This window comes from Vanacampus margaritifer, chromosome 3 (genome assembly GCF_051991255.1).
Source record: "Vanacampus margaritifer isolate UIUO_Vmar chromosome 3, RoL_Vmar_1.0, whole genome shotgun sequence".
NCBI classification, from domain to species: domain Eukaryota; kingdom Metazoa; phylum Chordata; class Actinopteri; order Syngnathiformes; family Syngnathidae; genus Vanacampus; species Vanacampus margaritifer.
The window spans coordinates 22,584,418-22,610,377 of record NC_135434.1 but is presented as its reverse complement, the minus strand read 5'-3'; the positions used below and the strand labels follow the sequence as shown (position 1 = coordinate 22,610,377).

Sequence of the window (25,960 nt, the reverse complement as noted above, 5' to 3'; positions counted from 1 at the left end):
TTTATTAAATATTGCACACAAGTAATACTGTACACTTAAAAAAAATGAAAACTATTACTAAAATTAACTAAAACTAATTAAAAAAAAAAAAAAACTAAGAGAACCACGCTGAAAACGAATTGAACCTAACTAAATTTAAAATAATAAAAGTCAAAATGAAATAAAAAGTAACTAAAATGAAAATTCCAAAACTATAAGAACCCTGCTTGCATCTCACTCAACATTTGCATCGCTCCAGAAGGCAAAAAGCATCCTTTCAACACGCCCATCCCCCATCTTCCTTTTCCCTGGCTTTGTGTGTAGTAGTCAGATGGCCGTGATCATATAAACCTTGGATCTGGCTAGTAGATGATTCTGAAAACACTGGTTAGAACCAACCTGCTGTGTCTTTCATGTGTTGTGCGTTGGCATTATTTCCAAGCCCTAAGAAATTATGAAATGATTTTGTGTCATGAGAAAATAAAGACAACATGGAGGTGGTAGGTAGATAACCAAGGGTTTCAAAGTTATTTATTACTTTCACTGGCAAATATAAATTGCTGCCACACATTTGAAGTTCTTTCAGATGTCCGATTCCTAAAAATTAAGTGCACGAAATGTCCACCATTAGGTTGATTTTGAACATACAGAAGAAAGGAGCCGCCTTAGAAGAAAGGCAGCATCAGGTGACAATGATATTCATGGCGCAATGATGATGTTGAGTGTGTTGTGTTAATGCATGACAGCACGCCTCAAAACTATTCACCTTACATTTCAACAGATCATATTCAAACATGTAGTACATTTTTTGTTGGGTTTTTACATTTTAGGTCAGTTTAAGGCAATACTAGCCACAAAGTATGCACAAATCAAAAAAACGTACAAACATGAACACAAGATCCATCAGTGCTGAAAGTTGTAGCTTAACAACTGGTTGTTCTTAGAGACGCAACGTTTGCCTCTTGGCAGACGTTGACAGCACCAGGGTCCGAAACTCTCCATCCACCACATATCTGCCTGGCCTGAACAACAGGCGCCAGTTCAGCACGTGCTGGTGTGTGGGGGTCAGGCTCACACGTGCAGATTGCGGGAGACAAGGCCATGGATGGAGAAACGGAGAAATTAAATGCTAAGGTTGACACGTGTGTTTTTTTTTCAAGCGGACAATTTTCCTTTTTGCATTATACAACAAAACACGAAGGTTATTTATTTGGGGGTTGCTTTTATTATTATTATTATTATTTAAACGGCCGTTACCCTATCCCCGAGATGATTCTCTCTGAAGACAGTGACGATATAATAACACACTTGGCCAGTTGATTACTTTCATCTCAATAAAACGTATGCAGTTCCACTACAGTGCTGTAGTGAAGACCTGAATGTGGGCTCCAGTTTTGAGTTTAATAGTAACTCCTACAAATTAAGAGAGAAAATATTGGGATAAAATATAAAGCTTTGCGATGACCTTTTCAAATCTGGATTTTGAGGGCTTTTTGTCTAGACTAGGGATGAGTACCGATACCAGGTGTTATTTCGAGGTGTCGATACTCGCAATGGCGGCCGATAGATACCAGTAGTAGCCACAGTTGGCCAAGAACAGAAAATTGGTACTAAGGATTCCGACTTTAATCTCAAAATTCTGTCTTTTAAGTGAGAATTCAGACTTTGTGACGTAGAGCTATGAATTGTGGGAGGAAGTCGGAAAGTCCAGATTCTGAGAATAAAGTCAGAATTCTGACTTTATTCTCAGAATTCTCACTTTAAAGCAACACTAAGGAACTTTCAGTTTACATTGATTATGGCGGCGCCATTGTTATGTCTTAAGTTAGGCCACATTTCCTGAGGACAAGCGCATTGCGTCATTTTTTAGCTCACGCCAGCAAGTGAAATCCGGGCCAATGTTGATCCTTGACTGCCCTTTTCATTGGATAGTTTCCCTTTTCCTTTTTTGTCTCCTCAGACTAAACTTTTCAGTTTGAGCAGCCTCTGCCAGGAAAGCAGTAATCGTGCGTCGCCATTCAAGTTGACTTCCATCTTTGTAACGAATAATGGGGTAAGGGGGAAGTGACGTATGCCATAAAACAGTCAACACATTTGTATTTTTTTGTGTGGTAGTGTTCCTACCATCTTCCTCAAAGTTGCTTAGTGTCAGTAAAAAATGATATAGACCCCTTCAGGCCATGGCAAAGGTACCATTCAACTAGTTTTAAGTCCATGTTTCATTAGAAAAGCTATGAAAATATTTTTTATTAAGGTTAAAAAGTTCCTTAGTGCTACTTTAATCTCAGAATCCTGACTTCCACAATTCATAGCTCTATGTCAGAATTCTGACTTTAAAGCCAGAATTGAGATTAAAGTCAGAATTCTCACTTTAAAGTCAGAATTCTGCACACAAAAAAAAGTGAGAATCCTGCCCAAAATTGTTTCTCTCTTCACTGGCTCTAATCCTCTTCCGTATTAAAATGATCTGCCATTAATATTATTATTATTGGTTGGGGTAAAGTACTAGTAGTATCGGTATTTAACTAATCAAGAGTTGAGTACTCATAGTAATGAACATCCCTAGTGGTGACTTTATCGAGATGCACACAATCAATTGTCCAGGTTTGAGACGCACAAACTACATGCACGCGTCAATGAATACCCACTTGAACACATCCCTTCACATCCTTTTCATAAAATCGCTACACGGTTTCTCAACGAGGGTTAAGTTCACAAAAAAGCTGCATTCCACACTCAGAAAACTAAAATCAATTTTTTGTGATTTTGTTATTTTTGTATATATAGATTCATTTTTGTGGACCATCTTCATGCTTGCACTGAGATCTAGGTGAGGTGGCTGTTGGGGAAAGGGGGGGGGGGGCATTGGCACCAAGCGGACTGACCCGCTGGCTGCAGGATGGTGGACATCTACATTCAAAACAAACTGCAATCCTCTCCCAACGCGTCTTCCTGACCAAACAAGGAGAATGAAATATCACAGGATTTTTTCTGTTGCTCCTTGAGGGAGGCCACACTACTTCTATTGCCACAACCTTTTCTGTTTTATAATTTTTCAATTCACTTTTTTTTTTTTTGCCTTGAAGAACGCGAAGCACCATCAACCACGGGGTAATCTAAGAGATCTTTGCCAAACTTCTCAACAGACACAAAGCCTTGAGGCACAAGAGACGTTTCTAAATATTCTATGGATCGATCGACTAGGCTGACTGTGCAAACAAACTACACATGAGAAACTTCACGAGAAGAACAAAGGTTAAGTTGAACTAATTAAATATATATTTATATTCATCTCTAGTTTGATCAGATCTAATAAATACTTCTGATAGACTTCTGTAAACTATTTACATTACAGTAAATGTACATTTTTTTTTCAAAAACAATAAATAGCTGTCAAGGCAAGACAAAAGAGAGGGTCTTTCAGGCATTAGCACAGAATTGAGTCTTCTGTTGGTTGGTACTCACAGCAAAACGTAAAACTGACATTCTGTTTTAGGGTGACTTTCCTTTTGGTAAGTTGATGGGAGGAACAGTTACTAACAAAAGGAAAAGAAAATGCTCTCAACCTTCACTTGCCTATCTCTCTACATAGTGGAATGTTCTTCAGCCTCTCGACTGTTCTCAGTAGGTAGACTTTCCCATTCCAAGTAACACTCGGTCAGGAAGAAGTAGATAATAGTGCACCAGCACCTGCCAACACATTCCGCAAACAGGCCAGGTGGCTGGTCGTTGAAACTGACAGGCAACTACTGTCATTGCCAGGTTCAGACAAACATATGCCGCTTTTCCATGAGCCCGAAACAGTACCACTCTGCACGCCCTCTACTGCTTTCCCATTGCAACAGGCACGAGGCGTTTTTTTGTTTTGGTTTTGCGTTACACATCAACATTGAAGCATATTTACAATTTCATATTAACGTTTACCCCCAGTGCTTTACAGGCCTGCCTGTTTTTTTTGTCACATCCGAAGACAGGGCGGGAAATTCAAACCCGAATCCAATCTGAAAGTATTGGCCAGAGGCTTAGAGGAGTGTCCATTGTGAACAGCTAAGGTGTTAATCTGCCAATTAGAAGATATTTGAGTCATAGATTGGCAAGTAAAAAGGCTATTGTAAAGATATTTTTGGGCAAATTGCTCCATAGAATATCTTTATGTGTTGAGAATGAATTACTCTCTTTGAGGATGCATGTTAATGGCTGAACAACCATGCCATTTTTGGGATCTCTTGAAAAGTAAAAAATTTACCATGGATGAAACGGCGCAAAAATGACTTTGAAATTGACTGGCAATTTTTTTTTACTTTTACCCATCAAAAATTTAGTACATATGAAATTGTAAATATGGTTTAGCGCTGTTGTCAAACACTAATGTTTAGTTTATAAACTGTAATGTTATGACTTTGCAGACAGTCGGCGGACGGTTCCGCCTTGCTCGTCTAAAACTTGAAATGGGCATGTGCAGTGGAGCTCTTTGCTGCATCGCTGTCAGCCAATCATGTCACGGCTCTGCTTGGCCCCAAATGGCTGCCGTTTTAAGGCTTTATAAACCAATCAAACGTCAGCCATTAAGACCGACGCCGACTTGCTTGTCTCATTTCCTTAATTGTCGGCACGTCGCACCGGAAAAATAAATATACACCGCAACGAACCGATCATGACAACCTTCTGGACAATACCCCTTAGGGCCGCCCCCTCATTTGAATAACATTTCATGACGCATTTATTGCTGACAGCGTCTGCGGCATAAAATAAATAAATATGAGAGCAGAGCCTTATTATTTATTGATTGATATTGAAATCTATTTATGTATTCATTTCCACATTTATTTAAATTTTTGGAGTCTTACTTTTGATTTTTGTATTTTTTTTACTTTAATATATATATATATATAAATAATATATGTAAGAGTAAAATTTAAAAAATACAAAAATCAAAAGTAAGACAATTAATTTTTTAATAAATATAAAATGTGTGTGTGTGTTTTTATTTTCACTTTTATTTATTTATTATATCTGTTTTTATTTTCACTTTTATTTATTTATTATATTTTGGCATTTTTGGTCATCCATACCAGACGCTCTAACAACAGCTTGTACATTACAATGGTACTTTCTACACCAATCAGAAAACTCACTTTCGACGTCAGATTGGTGTATAGAGGCCTTAAGAACCACCTCTGAGATGCTACTGACAAGCTGTTCCATGGTAACTGCTCGGGGCCAAGCAAGGCTGTCTCGGTCTAATGGAAAAGCGGCTATAATAGACATACATACACACGTACGCACACATGAAAAACACCACAATCGTCAGAGAGTGGCAGAAAACATCGACCCCAAACCCTCCAGTGTTCAGGTGTGCGCTAAAAATGTCAGGGTGAAGATGCCTCGCTAGTGAAGCTCATATTGCTGTTACGTTCCCTTCAAAACATTTTTAAACATCTTACAGATGACTTTGGAAATACGTGTGGTAAGGGGAGTTCTATTTTCAAGCCATGTCTGGAAAAAGTTGACATGTTTATGTTTACAAAAAACAGATGACTAACTGTGGTGAGCTGGGCGAAACAAAGGGCCGCTTGTTGGGCACACCTTATGGAGCACCGTCTTTGAAAAGCAATGATGGAGTGCGTGCGTGTCTGTGAAATCTCATAAGTGCTTCCCATACCTCTTCAGACATAAAAAAAAGAGGCAGTGGAATATTTTAAAGTAACATTCTCTGGTTGAAAGTTGCATTTGTGATGGACGGAGGAGGGACAAGTAGGGGAGGACCCAACTCGTTTGATTGGTGCAGAGTTGGCAACGCGTCACGAGCGTCAGGTGACGGGTTTTCCGAGGCGCTCTGCAGAGGCCTGGCTGGATGAGTGGCCTCGCAGTTGGGTTAGAAGGTAGGGGCGGGGGTGTTGAGATGGGTATACGAGCGGGGATTCGAGGAGGCGGGATGAGGACCTGTGACGTTTATAGGCCGCAGGCCGGCTGCTTGGCCCTCTCCTGAGTGTCCTGCAGGCGCCGCAGGCTGGCACTGGCATAGCCCTCATCACTGCAGCTGCTGCGCAGGCTGCCCCGCTCGTCCCCTGAGTCACTCACGCTGCTGGTGCTCCACTCCAGATCACCCAGCAGGTAGTCCGTTCCCTCCACGTCCACATCCAGGTCCTCTGTGGGCAACAGGGAACAAAAAGCAGTCAGACCAATGACCGCTAAGAAACTCACAAATAATCTGTCAACAATTCCCCCCCACCTACACTTTTTTATGCATAAAAGTTAAAAACGTCATTTTAAGTTTATTATCTATGTGATTTGTCGACAGTTTGCTGATAAAAGGCTTGCAACAAAACAAGCACATCCGATGTTTTTGTCACCCGTTCATTTTCAAGTATCTGCTGCGCACTTTGTGCTCGCTGCACACCCACACAATTCATGGCTGAATGGGGACAATGCATCTGCGGCTTACGCAAAGCTAAAACTTTGCATCACCTGCCAACGTGGGGGAAGTTAAAGAATGAATGGCTTCAGTTTTGGGGGAGAAATTCCAAAATATTTCAAACCAGAATTGTGCTGTGGTCGGGCACATTTTCCTGGGAGATTAATTTGTAAACGTAAGCTTTCACACATGCTAAAAATACATTTTTGGGTTTGAAGTAGGGATATTCGAAACCGATATCAAAACGAGTTCTCAACCGACCGATACCAAATACAGATACCACTGGATTATTATTTTTTTTTTTACATGACATTTCCCCATTAAAAAAAACAATGACAGGTCATTTTAAATAAACATCTACATATCCCGATATAGCAAATTCCTTAACTCTTTGACTGCCAAAAACGTTAAATAACGTTTAGTAAAATCCTATGGAGGAGTGCCAAAGACGTTAAAAGACGTTTGTTTCAAAACAGAGGTGAAACTAACCATTTTCTATTGTGGATTACTGAAAAACGGAATAAGGTAGAAACAAACTTTCTTTTTCTGATGAAAGATGAGAGTCCAATCTTTTTTTGGTAGTATGTGTGTTTCCATAGTCCAAACATAATTTTCTATGGACCTTGAAAGATCAGTCAAAATGCTTAAAATCGGCTGGCACCCACGGCATCCCTTTTCTGAAAACGTCTGGCAGTCAAAGAGTTAAAACTGCATGAAAATAAGACAGGGCATCGGCCTGACACAGATACCCCATCGATGCCTGACACAGATACCCCATCCCTACTTTGAGGTGAACAAGACACAACTCACCACCACAAAGTCATACAAATACAAAACTAATTATACATCAGTGGCGGCTGCTGGCCATTCAAATGAAGGGAAGCTCTTTTTTTTCTTTTTCGCCTCAGACAGATCATCCAATCATCACGCAGTAGCCGGATGTCTAGGCCGGCCCACTTTCCAATTAACCCCCAGAGACGCTGAGCATCCTATGGGAGGGGAAAAGCCCAGCATTTATCCAATGACCGTCCAGTTTTGCGCAGTGGAACAATGCACTCTACGAAGCAGCGTCTGTAAATAAATAATTAAAAGTGGCATGGAACTGCAGGAATGAACTAGAAGGAAGTTGTGTCCATTTTTTGTTATTAGTAGCAGGTTTTGAACTAAAGATGAAGATATTCTAGCGCATAAATTGTACACACAGCAGTGCATATTTCCTCACCTTATTTTTTCAGGGGGAGGGGCATTTAGGGGCAGCTGAGCTTCCCTTGCAGCCTTACAGAAATCTCCACTGGTATACATATACGTATACAGTGGATCCACTGCAAATATCCATGTGTAATTGACGCTCAATACAATAACATTGAAGAAGAAAAAACAAAAAAACTGAAATTCTTCAATATACAGGGATATACCTCCAATGTTGTTCTAAAAACAACAACAATTTGACTAATTGGGAAAAAAATTTGGAAAAAAATTTGGGAAAAAAATCCACAAATATGTGAGCTTACAGTTGTAAAGCCACAAGTATGCGGCGGTCCCCTGTATTGTGTTTTACAACAATATTTAACTATATTCATAATTTACTATACAATGTGTGCCAAAAGGTGGAATAGCAAAGCTTGTATTCATTATTACCCAAATGCATGCTAGTGTATGTACTGTACTGCAGTGGTCCTCCTCCATCCAACCTGTTTTCCATGTCTCAACACAGGTGGAGATCGCTATCAGGCTTCTGCAGAGCTTGCTGATTAGCTGATGATATGAATCACCGGTGTTGGCTGTGGGAGTGATGGAAAACAAGCTGGATACTGGTCTCCGAGGACCAGGGTTGAGGACCACTGCTGTACTGGTTACATTCAAGTGAGTGGCAACAAGCAAGCCTCAATATATCAGGGTACTGAATCCATTGGAATGGGGTACGCACGAATGCTATTTTTAGACCGCAAGGTCACGTGACTTCAGCAGCTTAACGGGAAGGAGGTCAAAAATGAAGAAAAATGAATGAAAGCCGGCTCGTTGATGACCTATGCTTTTTTTTCTTTTTTTTTTAACCTCTGGATCAGGTTGGCTCTTTTCCCCGTCTTTCAGCCCTCTACACTCAAGCCATCTCTTCAATTGAACATTAGTATGTTCTTCGACATCTATACCAGTGAATTTGGCACCAGGGAAATTATTCTCGGACAGAATTAGTAGATTTAGCCTTTAGACTGTTTACATGCCTCTAGCATGACTGGCCGGCTGAACGAGTCATACGCAGGCAAAAACATAAGCACGTGTTGAATGGAACACATCAATAAAGTGCCAGCCCGCGTTACTGATAATGGAATATGACAGGCAACATGATCGTTATGATCAAGTTCAACTCATTTTTTACAAGAAGAACTTTGATAAACATTAAGCATACATCAATTTATTCACTGCATGTATGGGTAATATACAGGAACTGTCACAAGAGTAAACGTAATAGAAAGTAACTGAGATGTAATTGTTGTTAATTAGTTTACATTTAGGAAGATGGCACTTTGAAAAATATATTAGTAATTTACGAGTGGAGTATTTTATTAGGCAGATGCATAAAACAGCATTTTAAAGGAATGATAGTTACTAATTTGGTCTGTAACATGTCGGAACAGTACAGATGCAAAAATGTTGCTCGCTGCTGCATTTACAAAATAAAAGTAGATTTTTGCTGATGTGTAAATTACAAGATTTTGCTCATTTATTTACAACATATTCAAACCATTAATGAAGTAACAAAATAATTGCAAATTACTTTGACAATTGACTAATTGTTGAGTAATCAAATAATCGTTGCACCACTACACCAAATCGAACCGACTCGAATAGTAATCCTACTGAATCAAACATCGAATCGTAATCCTACTTAATTGAACCGAACCGTTTCATGAAACGTTTTCTTTGTTAAAGATAAATCGGTCCTTCAGCAAGCCAAGGATTTTCCAAACCGTAAATACCGATCGCCACTTACTTCCTCCTTTTGTCCCCGACTCTCTCACACTCTCTCTCTCTCACACCCACTCACTCTTTCTTTCTCCGTAGGAATTGTAATCCCTCGAAATAATCCCCATTTTTAATAAATGCACATGTAATCTGATTACACAGAATTCGGTAAAAAAAATAAAATAATAATAATTGTAATCTGATTACGTAACGGCGGCACATGTATTCCGTTACTCCCACAAGCCTGCTTAAAATGTACAAGAGTTTGCAAACTAAGACCCTGATACAGGTATTGGCACTTGTGACATCAAAATAAGTAGAGGTAACCATCCAAGCAAGCATTTTACACCCTTTGCAGAAAATAAAGAAAGAAATCAATAAAGAAAGGAATTGCATGACTGACCTTGGTCAGAGTCGGACTTGTCAGAGGACACGGTGGAGCCAGTGCTGTCCATGCGGATTCTCTCCACACCGAGCTGCTCCAGACGCCTTCTCAGATGTCTCTGCTCTCTCTGTAACTGTTCTACGGTGTGCTGGGCTCTTCTGTCACTCTCCTCCAACTTCTGCAGAGTGAAAAAGAGGAAATAAGAAAATAGTATCAATGCAACAAGCAGTACTGTATGATATGGTTTGGTACAGTGTACTTCAGGCTTCACATATCAGAACTATACTATGCTAAACTGGACTGTGATAGACTGGAATAATTATATATTTATATAATGATGCCACTTTATGATCCATAAAACACTTGAAGAGCATAATAGCAAGGTTTAGATGAGCCAAACATGACCACGCCCACCTTGATGTGATCTTTGGCCTTCATCAGCAGGCTCAGGGTTGTGTGCCTGTTGGCATCTGGACCCAAAGGAACCAACGATTTCAGTCGCTCTAAACACAGTCGTAGATGTGCCCGTCTGAAAGCAAAAGGGGAAAAAATTGATGATGAAAATGATCAGATTTTGCATGTTAAGAAACTAGCAATAACTATTTCTGCAACTAATGTTTTAGGCTACATTGTAGGCCTATTCGTAAAAATAGTGAATCACTGCTTCTCTAATTCTGATGGAAACCCCATCAGAAAACTTTTTGAACAATTAATTAGAGCAAAGATCTGCCCCATACTTTGGTGCAAACGGCAAATTTATGCTAACTAGACCTTTTTCAAAGTGGTTGATTGGCTATTAACATTTCTAACCCATACTAATCTATCATCAGCGATACAATATGTGCAGAAGTCAAATGATTAATCTCCCTATCTGTCCTATGACATCTTTTCCAAACATTTTCATCTATCACTTCATTCTCCATCGCTCGCAACTGACAGTTCTGGTGGTTGCTAAGGTCTGGAGGGTATTTGAGACCGACTGACCCGGCTGTTATGCAACACACACCTCCGTCTGCAGCCTCACAAAAGTGTGTGCGTGCCAGTGTGCATGTGTGAGCCTGTGTGGGCGGGCGGCAGTGTGTGTACGTCAGACTTCTTCAAAGAGTTTACTGTGCAAATGCTTTTTCTGCATCTCAAGGCCGGATGAGTTGCTAATTTAACGTCTGCGGCAGGCGAGCTTCACTGCCGGAATCTACTTGACTACCAGATTATAATGTTACTGAACATACAGTACGCACTTTGATTGCGGATTCAAGTCAAATATCTCAACCTCAACATGAAGCGCAATATGAGCATAGTCTGATCAGGGCTGAAGTGTTTAACATAATAATCTAAGATTAAGAAAGTACATGCAAAGTAGTAGATAATACAGTATATGACCCCAGCAGCATTTTTCACACCAAAGTTCAAGGGTCATTACATAACACGCAAATGCTCGAGCCTGCCCTGTGATATAACATGATGAGGTCAATGTGTGTTAACAATGCTGTCCAGACATTGTGTCTAAGTTACTGACAAAAAAAAGATAGAGGAGTGGCCAACTCAACTCAACTCAGGTTATTCTAGTTAAGTGCCAAAAGGGCATTGGGTCAATAGGTGAGTATACCATATAAACATATAGACAAGAGCGATAGATCTATGACGTAGCATCTCAGCGAAAACAGAACTATTCCTTGCAAATTGATTTCTCTTTCATTAGCCCCAGACTGGCTACAAACTACAACTAGGTCCGCGTGGTGCACTCAGCACGCCAGTAAATAAATCATCCTTCTATCTTCACTCTTGCCCCTCTCTCATTCTCGTTTTTTGTTTTTAAGATACGTTATCAGGATAGGCATGATTACTGTTTAGTCAATTCATTGATCATTGAGAAATCTAACCATAGACACAGACACGAAAACCTGATCTCAGCTTTTCTCTATCATGTCAAGTTTTTTAAATTGTAGAATTCTCGTTTTCTTAGAAAAATAAATAAATAAATAAATGTGTGTGCATGTAAATACAACACTAAGATGGAATCGTTACAAGCTTTGAAAAAAATACATCATAAAAGGAAATACAATTTACAATGGTATGATCATGGTTGCAAGGTTATGAAAAAATCTATCAATAATCCTCTTAATTCCTACTATGCTAGCTTTCTGTTTGCAGATATTGATAGTACTGGCCTATTGGGAGCTACACAACCGTCTCAATTGTGACAGTACAAACAAATTGCCGGGTAGCTGAAGACGAGACCAATTGTAAGCAGCTCTTCTTATTACAGTCTTATTACAGGTAATCAGTGGAATTCTGTTTACCTGCAGGGTTAGCTGTGGAGAAAAAAAAACTTGACGTGCTAGAAAAAGACAGACTGCAATTTTGGAAGCAGCATGTCAATTTTATATAAAAACAAAAAATTATATCAACATTTTTTTTATTTTTATTTTTTAAATTGTTTCCTAGTGTTATTGATCAATTGTGTCTTCATACATTTGAGGGAACAACTTGGCTGCAACCAGCACTGGAGTTGTTAGTCAAAGAACGAAGAACTTGATGACAGATAAGATTACAGTGTGCATTCAAATGATACAATATATGAACTTTCATTACTGCTAATATTTATGCAGTTACTCTGAATATGACTGGATTGATTGTTAAGCAATAAGAATATGTCGAAAAATGTATTCATTCCATTGTGAAGCGTGTTTGAGTGTCTAGAAAAGCGCTATATAAATCTGATGCATTATTATTATTGTTGTTATTGGTAAAAATGACATTTGGCACAGTTTAAAAAAAAGTTTGGAGATTGTCAAAGAAAAAAGGGAGGATGTCGAAAAAATAGGTGGCACTATTACAAAAAAAGTTTATATACTTTAGCATTTTCTAGATATGCAAAAACACAAATGAATTATTTGTATAAAAAAAAAAAGGACTAAGCACAATTTCTCTTCATAACATTAGATGACCCCTTTTGTCCTTTTGGTTTTCTGTATGTGACCCTCAAACAAAAAAGTTTGGACCACCTTGTATTAAACAGAAATGGGAGAAGAAATGGGAACTTCTTGATTGAGGAACAGCACATTGTTTGTGTACATTACGGAATACACAAGGCTTTTGAACTAAATTGATGTTTACATACCTGTTTTTCTCCATTTCATTGTGTGTAGACCTGTGGAAATAAAGGAAAACATGAGCAACCAAGCAACAGGGTAACCCCCTTTGTGTGTATTTACTGCAGTGGAACTGCATACTGAGGGAGTGTGAGAAAAGAAAGTGAGTGAAAAAAAGACTGTGTGGGAGGTTGTGGTAGTCAGAGGGTGCTGATGTGAGTTTCAAGAAAATGCACAAAAGGAAGACTATTCTGCAAAAGCTGCTGTTCATTCTGTGGAGGAAACGTGTGTTTTTAAAAGCCGTGCTTGAACATGTAAGGAGGTGAGCAAATGGTAAACATAGATACAGTAACCATTTAGCAGGACTATGCTCCTTTGTATTTCCTGATAATGCGAGAGTGGGACGGTAGTCGGAAGAAAAGGTGCCAAGATGAAATGAGAAAAGATGAAATTCCATCCTTATTGGAGGTTATAAAATTGATTATATTCAAATTAACTGATATGCATAAGGGGTCATATTTTTTTTTATATTAGTGATGATTTGCTTGACCTATGCAAAAGAGTGTGGTGGTGTCTGAGGGAAAAAGATATCCTTGCATTCTCGATTCACACTACTACCTCAAGCAGACCCCCTGATCCCTTGACCCAATGTCCAAAATTAGCCTCTGGTCATCCCAGGGGACTCCAACTTGCATGAGCATATGTATACACAAAATGTTTTTGCCACCTTTAATATTTACACTCAGTTTAGTCTAAGGGAGGCCTTTACTACCGCCACCTGAGAGTGGAATTTATTTTTCGTTGCGTGCATGCATGCGGCACTGGGGGTATCATCTTTACGTGCGCTTAACTGCACTGGCCACCTACAGAGGGCAGACAGCCGCTTGTGACATAACAGTGCTGGCAATAGAACCATAGCACTCATTCAGACTTGATTTCAGTCTCTGACCCATCCCTCCATTCTACTAACTCTGCTCTGGCGTCTCTTGGCAAATAGACATATACAATTGTATTTGTTTGTCTTTTCCAAAATACACTTCAGTGAATAATTAACTTGTGAAGTCCATCATGAAATGTTACCAGTTAATTTACAAACTAAATTTATAAAAAGGGAAAGTGAGTACAAATTAAGAGGAACAGACATTTTTTCCAAACCTAAATATAGAACAAAACAAAAAGAACGATGTATTTCAACTCAAGGTGTCAGTTTGTGGAACAATCTGGACTGTAAAACAAAATCTTCTCAGTCTATTTGTATTTTTTTAAAGCATAAAAGCACAATTACTGCAAAAAATATACATAGCACAAGGACACACAGTTGAATTATTTTGAATTATCTTGTAACACTGAAAGCGTCTTGACCGCTCGTCATTAAATTTGTGTTGTTTTTGATCAGGGACAGACAAAACAAGTTTTACTTCTTTCTGTCCCCTTTCATTCTTTTGCTTTACTTTGAATTCGAATATTGCTTTTTTATTGTCTTTTTTTATTTTAAAAATGAATGAAATTAAATTGACTGATTGAAAGTCCAACTCAAAAGTGTGCACAAATTAAAAAAAATAATACACACGTGGACAAAATTATTGGTAGTCCTCTAATTGAAAGAAAAAACAACAATGATCACTGAAATATCTTGAAAATGATGAATGCAATAAATACAAATTTAGTGAAAACCAGATATTGCTTCCAAACTGTGGTTCAACAAAAATAATTTGGAAAAAAACAACCCAATGGCCTAGACAAAAATGATTAAATGATGACCGCGCTGTATGGTTACCAGTTAATATACAAACTAAATTTATAAAAAGGGAAAGTAAGTACAAATTAAGAGGAACAGACATTTTTTCCCCAAACCTAAATATAGAACAAAACAAAAAGAACTATGTATCTCGTTTATGATGTGTACCACACTAAACATGGACGACATGAAGCGAATGAGAGTTGTCTCTGGAGATTAGAAAGAAAATTATGGAAAAGAATGTTAAAGGTGAAGCCTGTAGGCTTGTCCAAGCACCTTGACAATCTTGTGACTATCCTAATTCTGGAGTTTAAGGTCCAAGGTGTGGCCAACCTCCCTAAAAGTGAACTCCAAGGTCAAAGTACATCAGTGTCAGACGGCACCTTGTGTTGTTCAAGTGAAGAGAACTTCATGAGAGCGGACCGAGCAGCACAACATTGTTGAAAAGGCAATCATAAAAAAGCGAGACCGGAATTTGCCACAAAGCTTCTGGGAGAGACAAAACTGGAACTTTTTGGCAAGGCACATCAACAGACTGTTAATGAAATGAATCATACCTATAAGCGTCACAACTGTGAAACCTGGAGGAAGCTGACCAGAGATCTTCAATTAAAATTCAGAGTGGTCTGGTTGCAATTGATTTCTTAGGGCAAAGTTCCAAACCTCACAATTTCGACGAATGGTGTTATTTTAAACACACATGTAAACTCTTAAAACAGTTCACATATAAAAACCAAAAACGCCAATAACTCCCACTAATCAAGCACATAACATTTCGACAGCTGCACAACTCACACATTCATTTATGACCGAAACCTTACGTGTACGGCGGTGCACCAACATTCATGGCAATAAGGGCAAACATTCATTTGCTCGTTGGTAGCTTATCAGATGCATAGTGGCGCCGTACTTGATTCTTGGCTCGACTATTTTCTGAGTTCTGTCATGAAAGTTCCCGCTTCCCACCTTCTTGCAACATATGAGAAACAATCTTTGGGCCAGCTTCCGGAACAATAGAAAAGCAGTTGTCCTTCCATTCATTATTGAACAAATACTTTTCTGAGTCAACTTCCTCGCAAATCTCTTCCAGTAAAGCAACGGTATGATTGGCTCATTCTGGCCTGATGATCACAACATGATCTAGTATGACGCTCTAACAAGGAAAAATGAAATATGTGACTGGGTGACTACTATTTGCCAAAAACTTGTGTATTTAATGGTCAATAAAATAGTTCATAGCATTTTACCAGCTAAATCGTCAAGATTTTTGGCCTTCCAAGTTCCAACTCTAAATTGGGGAAATATAGATATAGTAAATAAAGCTGGAAAAATAATCAGTCAGCACATTTGAAAGGAAAATAGTCAAATAAGTTTTTAAGAATGATGCACTGTGTTGCTTGTATTCTTTGTACTTACATCTTTTGTGACACAAGCTTTCTAATTTATTGATTACAGCCCACCTGCCCCCTTTTGGATTGACCTACAACAATGAGATGTGTGCTGACTGTGTACCAAACTGAAGGGTAGATTGAGGATATCTTTAACATCCCTTACACATGTTCTAAGGTATTGATAGTCAACATAAAGTGCTTCATTTGACCAAGGAGGTTACAGCAATTCTTAAAAACTTTGTTCCCAGTACAGAAGCTTGTCTATGCGCCTAGATCTCTTTCAGATCCTGCATCGTACTTCAACCATGTTTGTGCCATTCTCTAGTCCACCAGGGTCAAAGTCCGGTCCTCGAGGGCCTGAGTCCTGCATGTTTTGGAGGTTTCTCTTCTCCAACACACCTGATTCAATGATCAGGATCATTATCAGGCTCCCGCAGAGCTTGCTGATGATCTTAAATCAGCTGTGCAGGACTCAGGCCCTCGAGGACCGGACATTGACACCACTGCTCTAGTCAGTGCTTTAGTCATCACTGGGGTCACCAAGCACAGGTAACCTAACCCTGAGTTTCTTTATGCACAAGGCAGGCAGGCCTCAAACAGCCTATTGCCCAACAACTGCAGTTAAAACACCATCGGGTAAAAGCCTAATCAGCATTGTGAACTTCATAGGCCACATTACTTTGAGCCACTGAGTCAATAGGAACAGAACCTCTTTGTGGTTCACAGACAAATTCAAAAATAGTGGCGAACCTACTGGCATGGTTTTAGCTCTTTGTCAGTGATGTATATTGTGCTTTTTTTTAAAAATATATATCGTGACCTTTTTTTATGATCCATTTCTTATTTATACTTATTATAGTATACTTAATAATTTATTATTACTATTATTATTATTATTATTATTGTAAAACCCACCATAATATTGTGATAGCAAATCGTATGGCTCGTTAGGTTCATTTCGTGATATTGTATTGTATATGTGGGGTTTTTTCAAAGGCGGAAAATACATAAATTAGCATTTCAGTGCAATAGCCTGACAGCCAAGATGATAGAAAATGAGATGAACTTCTCAGGATGGCTAGCATGCAAAGGCAAACGCATCTACCTGCTCACCAAGGATGTTCAGTTTGCATTAGTGCGATGCAGTTTCATAGTGAGTGTATGCACAATGTACATGTGGGAGGTGGGGGAGGAATCTCTCCCTCTCCATCTATGTAATAAAGGAGCTGATGCTCTCCCTGCCAATAGTGGGAACCTAGGAGGGAGGACACAAGAGAGGTGGGGGAGGTTACGGAGAGAGAAAGTGAGAGAGAGCGAGAAGGAGAGAGGAGGAAAGAAAAATAGGAGAGACATGACGAAGGAGGGGAAAGGCACGACAACTGACACATACACACACGCCCATCCCCCACCACTCACACATCAACTCCTTGGAAAAACAAAAGGCAATGGAGGAGCCTCTACTCACACTGATAAACTGTTTATGATGAACTCACACTTTTTCACTTGCTCTGCTCCACTTTTGGTGCAGCAAATATAAATATTGTTGCCTTTGCCCTCAAGAAATTAGAATATCATGTCCAGGTTTAAAAAATATATATAAAAGTCAAATTCAATGATCAATAACAAGCGCATCTCAAATACTCACTAGTGGTAGATGCTGTGAAGATTAGAAGATTCCATGACTGGAAACTACAACAAACTTATAAAACATCATCCCACATCTTTAACGTGCATTTCGACCATGTACGGTTTTCTCCTTAATGGTTCATTCAGTGAATGGAAGACAATTTAGCAACAGCCACATTTCTCGACAGCCACTAGCAACACAGTTAAATGCCCACAAAATAATAGTACTAAAATGACAGCAATTTCTTCAAAGAAAATGGAAAAGATTTAATGGCGATTAGAATGCATGTAGGTCATGTGACATTTCGGTTATCAAATTTCGATCTTCCTTTTCAATGTGAACCCATTGACTGCACACTAGTGTTAATTTTATCCGCCATTTTAAAATTTAGTCTCAGTTTTAGTCCAGTTTCAATCATGCTGGTTAGTTTTTATCATAGTTAGTCAACCTCAATTCCAACAAAACACAATTTTATTCGTCTAGTTTTAGTCAACAAAAACTGTTAATGTTTTAGTCTAGTTTTAGTCAGGACAATCATTTAACGCCTGCCTTTTTTTGTTGTCAGCAAATTATGTAGAACATTTCAGATCTAAAAAGATTTCACATAAAATTTCCTCTCATTTTTTTGATGAAAAACAACTTGACACAAAATTACAGTATATCAACAAGTGGCTACTATGGCACCATACTAAGAGATAGTAAGTTAGCCAACATTAGTTAGCGGTTGAATTAACATTACTATTGGAACGTTATAGCCGTTGGATTAATGTTACGTTATGACTATAATTTACTTTTTTTTAAACCTTTCACCGCCAGTCTGTCCCATGTGTGTGCATGTAGGTGCAGGTTTGAAAGGGGGGGGGGTCATATGACAGTGTCACAGTGACAGATTAGAAGAGACAAAGTTCTACAAAATCATAACATTTTCATCTTGTTTTTGTTCATATACTAAAATGCCCATAGATTTTAGTCCAGTTTTCATTCATCCTGACTTCCGGGAAGAGGCGGGACTACACCATGGACCGGTCTCTCGTTAATCACAAGATACACAGAGATGTTCACACTCACAACCAGCATGTCCAATTTAAAATTCACCTGGAAAAAACATACACAACCACGTGGAGAATTGCACGCAAACGCCACACAGATCTCCACCATATCGCCCATTCTAACTATAGCAGTAGTCAAAGACAGCAAACACAAATCTTGTGATTATTTAATGCAGGCTTTAGGCCAGAAGGTATATGCTCTTCTGTTGGTGAGGAACTTTTTGTGTTGTTCTATTCTCTGCTAGAAATGTGCATACTGTTCATACAATTTTGAAGCTGCCTTTGTCAAAAAACATGTCGTTATAGTATATCAACCAACATCGAGTGCTAGTGAACATTACTTTCTGTTATAACTACAACCACCACAAGTAAAATTTGTGCCATGTTTCAAAACAATATGCTGCCAAACATTTATCAACATTTATCTTGCTAAACAGTAGCCCAAGATGAGGGCAAACTTTTATTACAAATTACTCTATTGCCCACAGGAGATTTCAGAGAATTATGCTGCACCAATAGTGCTAAAACTGTAGACACCCTCAATAATTTGCCCAACAGCCCCTCAACAAGGATTGTCACATGAAATGTTTTGAGCAAAAAAGCTTTACTTCAGTATTGACACAAAAAATGCACACACCTTGAATTAAGAGCTCTAAAGTTATTGTAGCTTGTTGTGACTGGAAATGTGTCTCCGCCATTGCCATAGTAACGCACGAGTCACCTACTTTAATAGTCTACTGTACAATCATGAAACCTCATCGTCATTTTATAACAGACAACCTACTGAGATCAAATATAAGAGCTGTTGTAAAGCTCATACTTTTACAAAGACAATTCTCACTTTGATTTCGGCTGTCAAAAGGTACTAATTTCACATTACAGTACGTTTCAAGTTCTCACTTGAGGTTGCAGTTCGCACTGGTGTAGCACTAATGCAGCTACATTAGTGCATTGAAATCTACTTGGGTGGATGGACTCCAGGCGTGTATTTAGGGTTGCAGGTGAGCTGGAGACAATTTAGCTGACTTTGGGCAATAAATGGGATACTGGCAGCTAATCAGAGGTGATGAAAAACCAAATACAGCACGTAAACATAAAGAATGGTGTCCCCAAATGCATAATAACCAGCATTAGATTATGTAAGAGCTAATTACTGACATTAAATCAATTTCATAGTTAAAACTACACTGTGATAAAATCCCAAATCAATTATTGTTCTGACAGCTTTTGTTTTTGCTCTGACAGCTTTTTTGTGGGAACACCACCACAGAAGGGCACCAACAATGTGCAACATAGAGAAAGTATGTTGACAAAGGTTTATTTCCTAGCAGTTCAGTACAATATTGACTACAGAATTCAACATTAAGCCTTTTAGGGTAGTGGCCCGACAGGCCACATGATCCACGTGGTGGTGGCCCTGACACAACTGGCATTGGCCCTAGTGGTATAACTTTCAACGATTATTTCATATTTAGGGCACACTGTATTATTTAAGCCTTTAAGAAGATATTGTATTAAATGCTTGATTATATAAGCATTTAAAGAGACAGTAGCCTGGTTTACATGGAGCCATGTATTCCGATGCTCCATATAAACACCTCAATCAGAATAAAAAGGCTGAATCCGAATGGAATTTCAGTCGGAATCACAGGGGTGGTATATTCCTTTCTTCAATCTGAACCAGCGTCATGTATACGCTTCATTCGGAATAGCGAGGCTGCGTCCGGCATGTGCATGCCCTGTCTTGACGAAAATGCATCATGACGTCATCGTTTCCACCCACTAAAATGGCCACGTCTCTCCAAAGCTTGTCTGCGAGGGGAGAACTTGTTTTTAAGTACTTGAATCTAGTTTTTATCAAGATGTTGCTTCAATAAAAGTGTTAACACTATCACAACTACTGTGCTAACTGACGAATAAACTCCATCTTGATAAATCACGTGATCGATGTTCGTGCGTTCCGCGGCTGCCCCAGGGCTGATCTAATTAAATGGGGGTGCATATAAACGGCAGATCGGAATGGATCACGGCACATGTAAACAGGTGACCAGAGATCTTCATTCGGAATGATTTCAATCGGAATCACTAAAAAGTCTCCATGTAAACCCAGCTGGTGTGCAGAATTTAGTACCATGTAGTGGTGAACTACAACGACCTAAGTCTAAAGCGTGTGCATTTTGAACCATGTGCACTATGTAAGAAAGACCAAACTTCGAGCAGCCTGCCTGGCCAGCGACGGCGAGTGAGCGAGCAAGCAAACAGTAGCTAGTGGGAGTGGTGAGCAAGAGTGGCTAGCAAGAACCAGATGGCGCGGGTAACAAGAACGGCTAGCGCGAGAAGCTAGCGAGAGCAAAGCACAGGGAGAAAACTGGCAGGAGCCCCAATCATGGGTCTCAGACACGTCCACCTGCAGGACACAACTGTGGAAGGTAAGCGGTGGTCGACACTTTGGGGCTGACACTAGCTGCAAGCACAAGAGGCTAACTACATTCATGAAGTTGTTCTATTTCAAGTACCCTGTAAGACCTATGCAATATAATTAGCGATTACTAGATGTACGACAATTTAAAAAAAAACATGCATCTTGATATGACAGAATACATTTTTGCATATTATTGAACTGAATATTGAATTTTTAAAATGAATGAATTATTATTTCACCACTAGACGGCACTAAATTCTACACACTTCCCTTTAAGAAATATTACTACTGTGCAGTTATATATTTTTTGCATTTTATGTTTTTTTTGCAGTAAAAATATTTTAAAAGCAAAAAAGTGTAGCATTTATAGTATTTTTTTTATTACATTTTTACTGTCACGTAGTGGCTCCCGGGTCACTGTTAATGTATAACTCACTGATATACAGAAGTGAAGCAAGGACAATTTGACGAAGTAATAAAAAACAAAATGTACACTGCAACATGTACTGGAACCTCTCTCCTGTCATCTATAGTCAAAACTTTTAACATTGCATGCATAAACTGTCAAAGGATGACTCAAGTTTGTGTTTATATCGTATTAATTTATTTTTTATACATCTTTTACTGTTGCAACTGTAAACATTGCATGGGCAGTTATTAACGGTTTATTTATGGTGACAGTTTTGCGTCTTAACATATTACAAAAATAACTCCTGGTATAAAATGGAGAATGAAGATGCACAGCAGTTTTTTTCCAGATAAAAAAATACTACCCAATAAATGATCAGTGCTGAACAAGAAAACTAAAGTGATCCCACAAACTGCGGGGTGCAGTTGCAACACAAATCCCTCCTGATTGGATTGATTTATGGAATCCAGACCACACGCAATGACTGTGCAGTACAATACGTTCAAGCAGTCATGTTGATTGAGTTGCCAGGACTGCCTGTCGCTGATATGTCTCCAGCAGTCACCTTGACTGACCCACTTTGCCTTAACAAGTGGTCATTGGCCATCAGCTTGACACTTATTTGCAGCTGTCACTGTGTGATTCCAACAAGTACAATAAAAACCTTCCTTAAAATGTTTCTAGCAGAAGCCTGAACATTTTCACTGTTTGCAATTTTGAATCATGATGCTGCTACCACCATGCTTTACTGTAGGTATGGTGTTCTTTTCATGATGAGCAGAGTTATGATTGAGCCAAACATACCTTTTGGAATTAAGATAAAAAAGTTCAACTTTATACACGAGAGGGTGACGTGGGCTTCGTAACTAGTTTTGGAATTTGATTTGAGCATTCATTGCTGACGCAGATTCACGGGAGTTATGAAATAAATGACGGCAATTGACGACGGCGCGGGAGGACTTCGAATCAGTGTAACCAGTAAACAGTGGAAAATAGTTAAGAAATATGTTTGGAGACAAGGAGGATGTTGAAAATTTCGACGGCTTTGTAACGGAATGGATGACGAATAATTACCACTCAATCCCCCGAGGTTATTACAACTGTGCTCCAGTGTTGAAGGTAAATATACCCGCAGATGTGACAGTTGTTAGTTGATTTAAAAAAATACATATTGAAGGTTTATAATAATAAACTTAGGTTTGTGTGAATGCTAGAGGTGTAAGCTCAGAAATGTTTTTGTAATTATGTTTCTATCTGCTTCAGGAGCTGAGATAATTATTTAGTGGGCATTGACAACATTGTTGAATTTCCAGGAAAACTTCAGGGGTGATTCTAAAGTCACCCATAGGTTTTAGAGTCATGATTTGCCAGGCGCTTTAGGCCTTACTGGGTTAAAGTGAGTTTGAATGTGATTGGTTAATTCGTACCACAACCATATCCCAGTTATAAGAAGGTGTTTACAGTTGTGCAACCACATCATCTCAGTTGCTTAATTTTATTTCCCCTCTCCAAAATATATATAAAAAAAACATTTATTAAGATGTACAAGGGGCAGGGGTGTGTAGATTTTTTATATCAACTATTCACAGTGGACCCCCACATATTACTGGTTCGGTACCCGCAGATTTATCTATTTGCAGATCTCCCCCAATATTCGTTATTTTTTTTGTTTTTGTTTTTTTGTTTGTTTGTTTTTTTTTCTGGGGGGGGGGGGGGGTCCTGGAGAGGAGCAATTATCTTATTTTTTTATTTGTATTTTTTTTAATGAAAAACACATATTGGAACTTTTTCAGTGTTTTCGGAATAACATTTTGGGTTAACATACATATATATATATATATATTAAAACATACCAAATAAATACATTTTAATGGCTGTCAATTATATGCTAATATTACCCATTAACAGTGGGCACCACTGTATTGTTTTGAGATGTAATATCACCATTCACAACTAGATGATTCAGTATTATAATTATTTTTTAATTGTTCAAACCTTTTGTTGTTGAAGGCTGGATCTTTCATAAATGCATTGAGCATGACATATATTAAGATTCTGTGATGTACATTGTTTCAATAAAAAAAACAGACAATTGTATTTTGTTTATATTTAAAATGGCATTTTTGTAATACAGCTGGTTAGGAAGTGCACGGTCTTGTGTGGCTCCATAGTAGCGCTATTTTTATTTTTTTAAATGCACCCCATCATTTAAGTTGTCAGTGTTTGAGTCACTGCAGTAAAGTGACAGAGAGATACCACAATATGATGATGATGATATGTGGTAACTGAAAAATAATTGGGTGTGTAATTAATTCACTGAGCTGAGGCATTATGACAGGATGATTTTTGTACAATTAAAAAAATATATACATAAAACCCAGAGGTGATTAGTATTTACCTGCTACTTATGTTTTTCTTGCTTTTGCTCTTCCTTTTCAAACTTTCCCTCTCTCGACTGCTGATAAAGGGTGGCATGGAGGCATAGCCATGCTCAGCTTCTGCAAGCACATAAACAAAATAACCATTTGGTCAAACAGTGTCCAAAAGCCAAATCAAGAAATAGAAGAGCTCATTATCTTTGTTGCCCTTTTAATTGTACATATTTGAAGATTAGGTAAAAACACAAAGTATTCCAAGCACTATCTTTATACTGCATTTTCTCCCATAGCCTGGACAATGATGTCATCTTGAACTGGAATAAACCCCACTAGCAAACCACAACAGCAGGAAAGGAGGGGCTGTCATAAAAACAATGTCTCTTGCCACATCGTATATAATTTTTCACTATTAAAATAAAAATGAAAAACGTGTGCAATGCAATCGAAGAGGGCCTTAAAGCATCTCTCTTAAGCTTACAGTAATTGCATATACATGCATGAAATTAATATGAACATATTTCGAGGGTGAATGATACATTCTACAATGCTTAGCAAAATACACGAAGAAATTAAATGCACGGGCTCTTCATGTAAAATCAATTAACGCAGAGATGTATGGATCGCCGTTGTTTTAACATGATAGGTGCACAAACAAGCCACATAAAGGGGGAGGGGTGTCGCTGCATATTCCCAGTGCATACAATCCATAACAAACAAGAATAAAATTATACTTTACCTCGTTCCCTGCGATCAAGATACTCGGCTGCTTCGATCAGCATCTGCACCATTCCGATAGCCGTCATGTTCAAAAACAATAATCACTGATATTTAACAAATAAATAAAAATAATAATCCTATGGGGGATCCCGTGGCTGTACACAACCCGCTTAGTCCACACAGTAGCCTTTTAATTTCAAGGCAAGTGTTTGTCTCTCCGAGTATCAACGGGTTGTAGAAAACTTAAAAAGTGCCACAAGACAAAGCAAGACACACTTGTTTTCTCCCCCTGATGCTGTTCCGACAATGTCAGCTGATGTGGTTCAGGTAGAGACTAGCTTTTAGCTGTTCTGGCTAACACTTTCAGTAGCAATGGATGCTTGACTCTAAATTGAAGACAACGATCAGCCAAATGTTAACCAAGTCGTTCGCTTTCCAAACAGATTCACGTATCACTTGAAAATTATTTGAGCAGGGTTCAGGAAAACGAGATCGAGGAAGCAAGAGCCAGTGACAATTTGGAAAATTAACGATTAAAGTTAGTCACTAGTTCCTCTATATGAGCGAGTCTGTCCCAAGTCCAAAAGCACAAAGTACTGGCCTCGTTAAGTCAGTTACAGGGAATAAAAACGAGCAAGGTATTTTTAAAAGTTCACCAGCCGATGTCATCCAACACTTCAGGTTAAAAGCTAGTTGTTGTGCTAGTTCGTCACAACAGTGATCATGCGCCACACGTTTTGCTAAAATGTAGAAAGCCACTAACATCGGAGTGCCTAACTCTACCTCTGAATACTGTCTTGTCTTCCAGTGACTTGTGTATACAGGATTTGGATGACAGCTAATTATTGTATACCATGGAATATATTTGCGTATGCTTAGATGTGATTGGTTATTGGCGATGGTAACTCGGGAGTCCTATTGGCCGTTGAATCTGTCAGTCATTAGAATGGCACGGCGTCCAATGAAACTGATGTTGTTGGTCAGCCATTTTGGTTCACATTACACGCCGACATGTTCTTGCGTGGAGCCACAATGGAGGTTTTGTTTAGCTGGAATACCCTTCGCCGTGCCGATTGGTTGAATTATAATAAACCCGCCAATCATTGTTCACAATCTTAAATCGTAACGCTCCATTCTGACAATGTCCCGCCTCCGTCACATGCTGTACTGCGGTGTAGGATTATGATTGGTTCTTGTAGTGTTTGTCTTGTGTTGTGGTCGGGGATTTGTTAAATGTACATGCCGTCTTTTAATTTGCTCAATCAGCGCAGGCGCATTTCTTGAGTGTCTGACAAGACAAAAATGATGTGAAGCAGTCTTCTTGGTCCTCATGCATAAAACATTTAATCTTAGTGTTCTGAAACTAGTCTATGACTGCAAAATAACAACAATAA

General features: G+C 38.8%; 1 protein-coding gene across 1 annotated transcript; it reads right to left on the bottom strand.

The window, feature by feature from the left end:
- Nucleotides 1-477: 477 nt before the first annotated feature.
- On the bottom strand, nt 478-25,385 carry mxd1 (MAX dimerization protein 1). The gene is made up of 6 exons (XM_077562045.1): nt 24,586-25,385; nt 23,870-23,969; nt 12,865-12,894; nt 10,158-10,272; nt 9,762-9,921; nt 478-6,128 (listed from the first exon to the last, which is right to left on the bottom strand). The coding sequence occupies exons 1-6, from the start codon at nt 24,650-24,652 to the stop codon at nt 5,932-5,934; spliced, it is 669 nt and encodes a 222-aa protein (XP_077418171.1). The 5' UTR covers nt 24,653-25,385; the 3' UTR covers nt 478-5,931.
- Nucleotides 25,386-25,960: the final 575 nt, after the last annotated feature.

What these genes read in the sequence shown, in the direction of transcription:
- mxd1 (XM_077562045.1), bottom strand. Translation starts at nt 24,652, where the DNA reads ATGACGGCTATCGGAATGGTGCAGATGCTGATCGAAGCAGCCGAGTAT. An exon ending in TCTTGATCGCAGGGAACGAG is followed by an intron (nt 23,970 to 24,585) that starts GTAAAGTATAAT and finishes ATGTGCTTGCAG; the next exon opens with AAGCTGAGCATGGCTATGCC. An exon ending in AATGAAATGGAGAAAAACAG is followed by an intron (nt 10,273 to 12,864) that starts GTATGTAAACAT and finishes TTTTGCTTTCAG; the next exon opens with ACGGGCACATCTACGACTGT.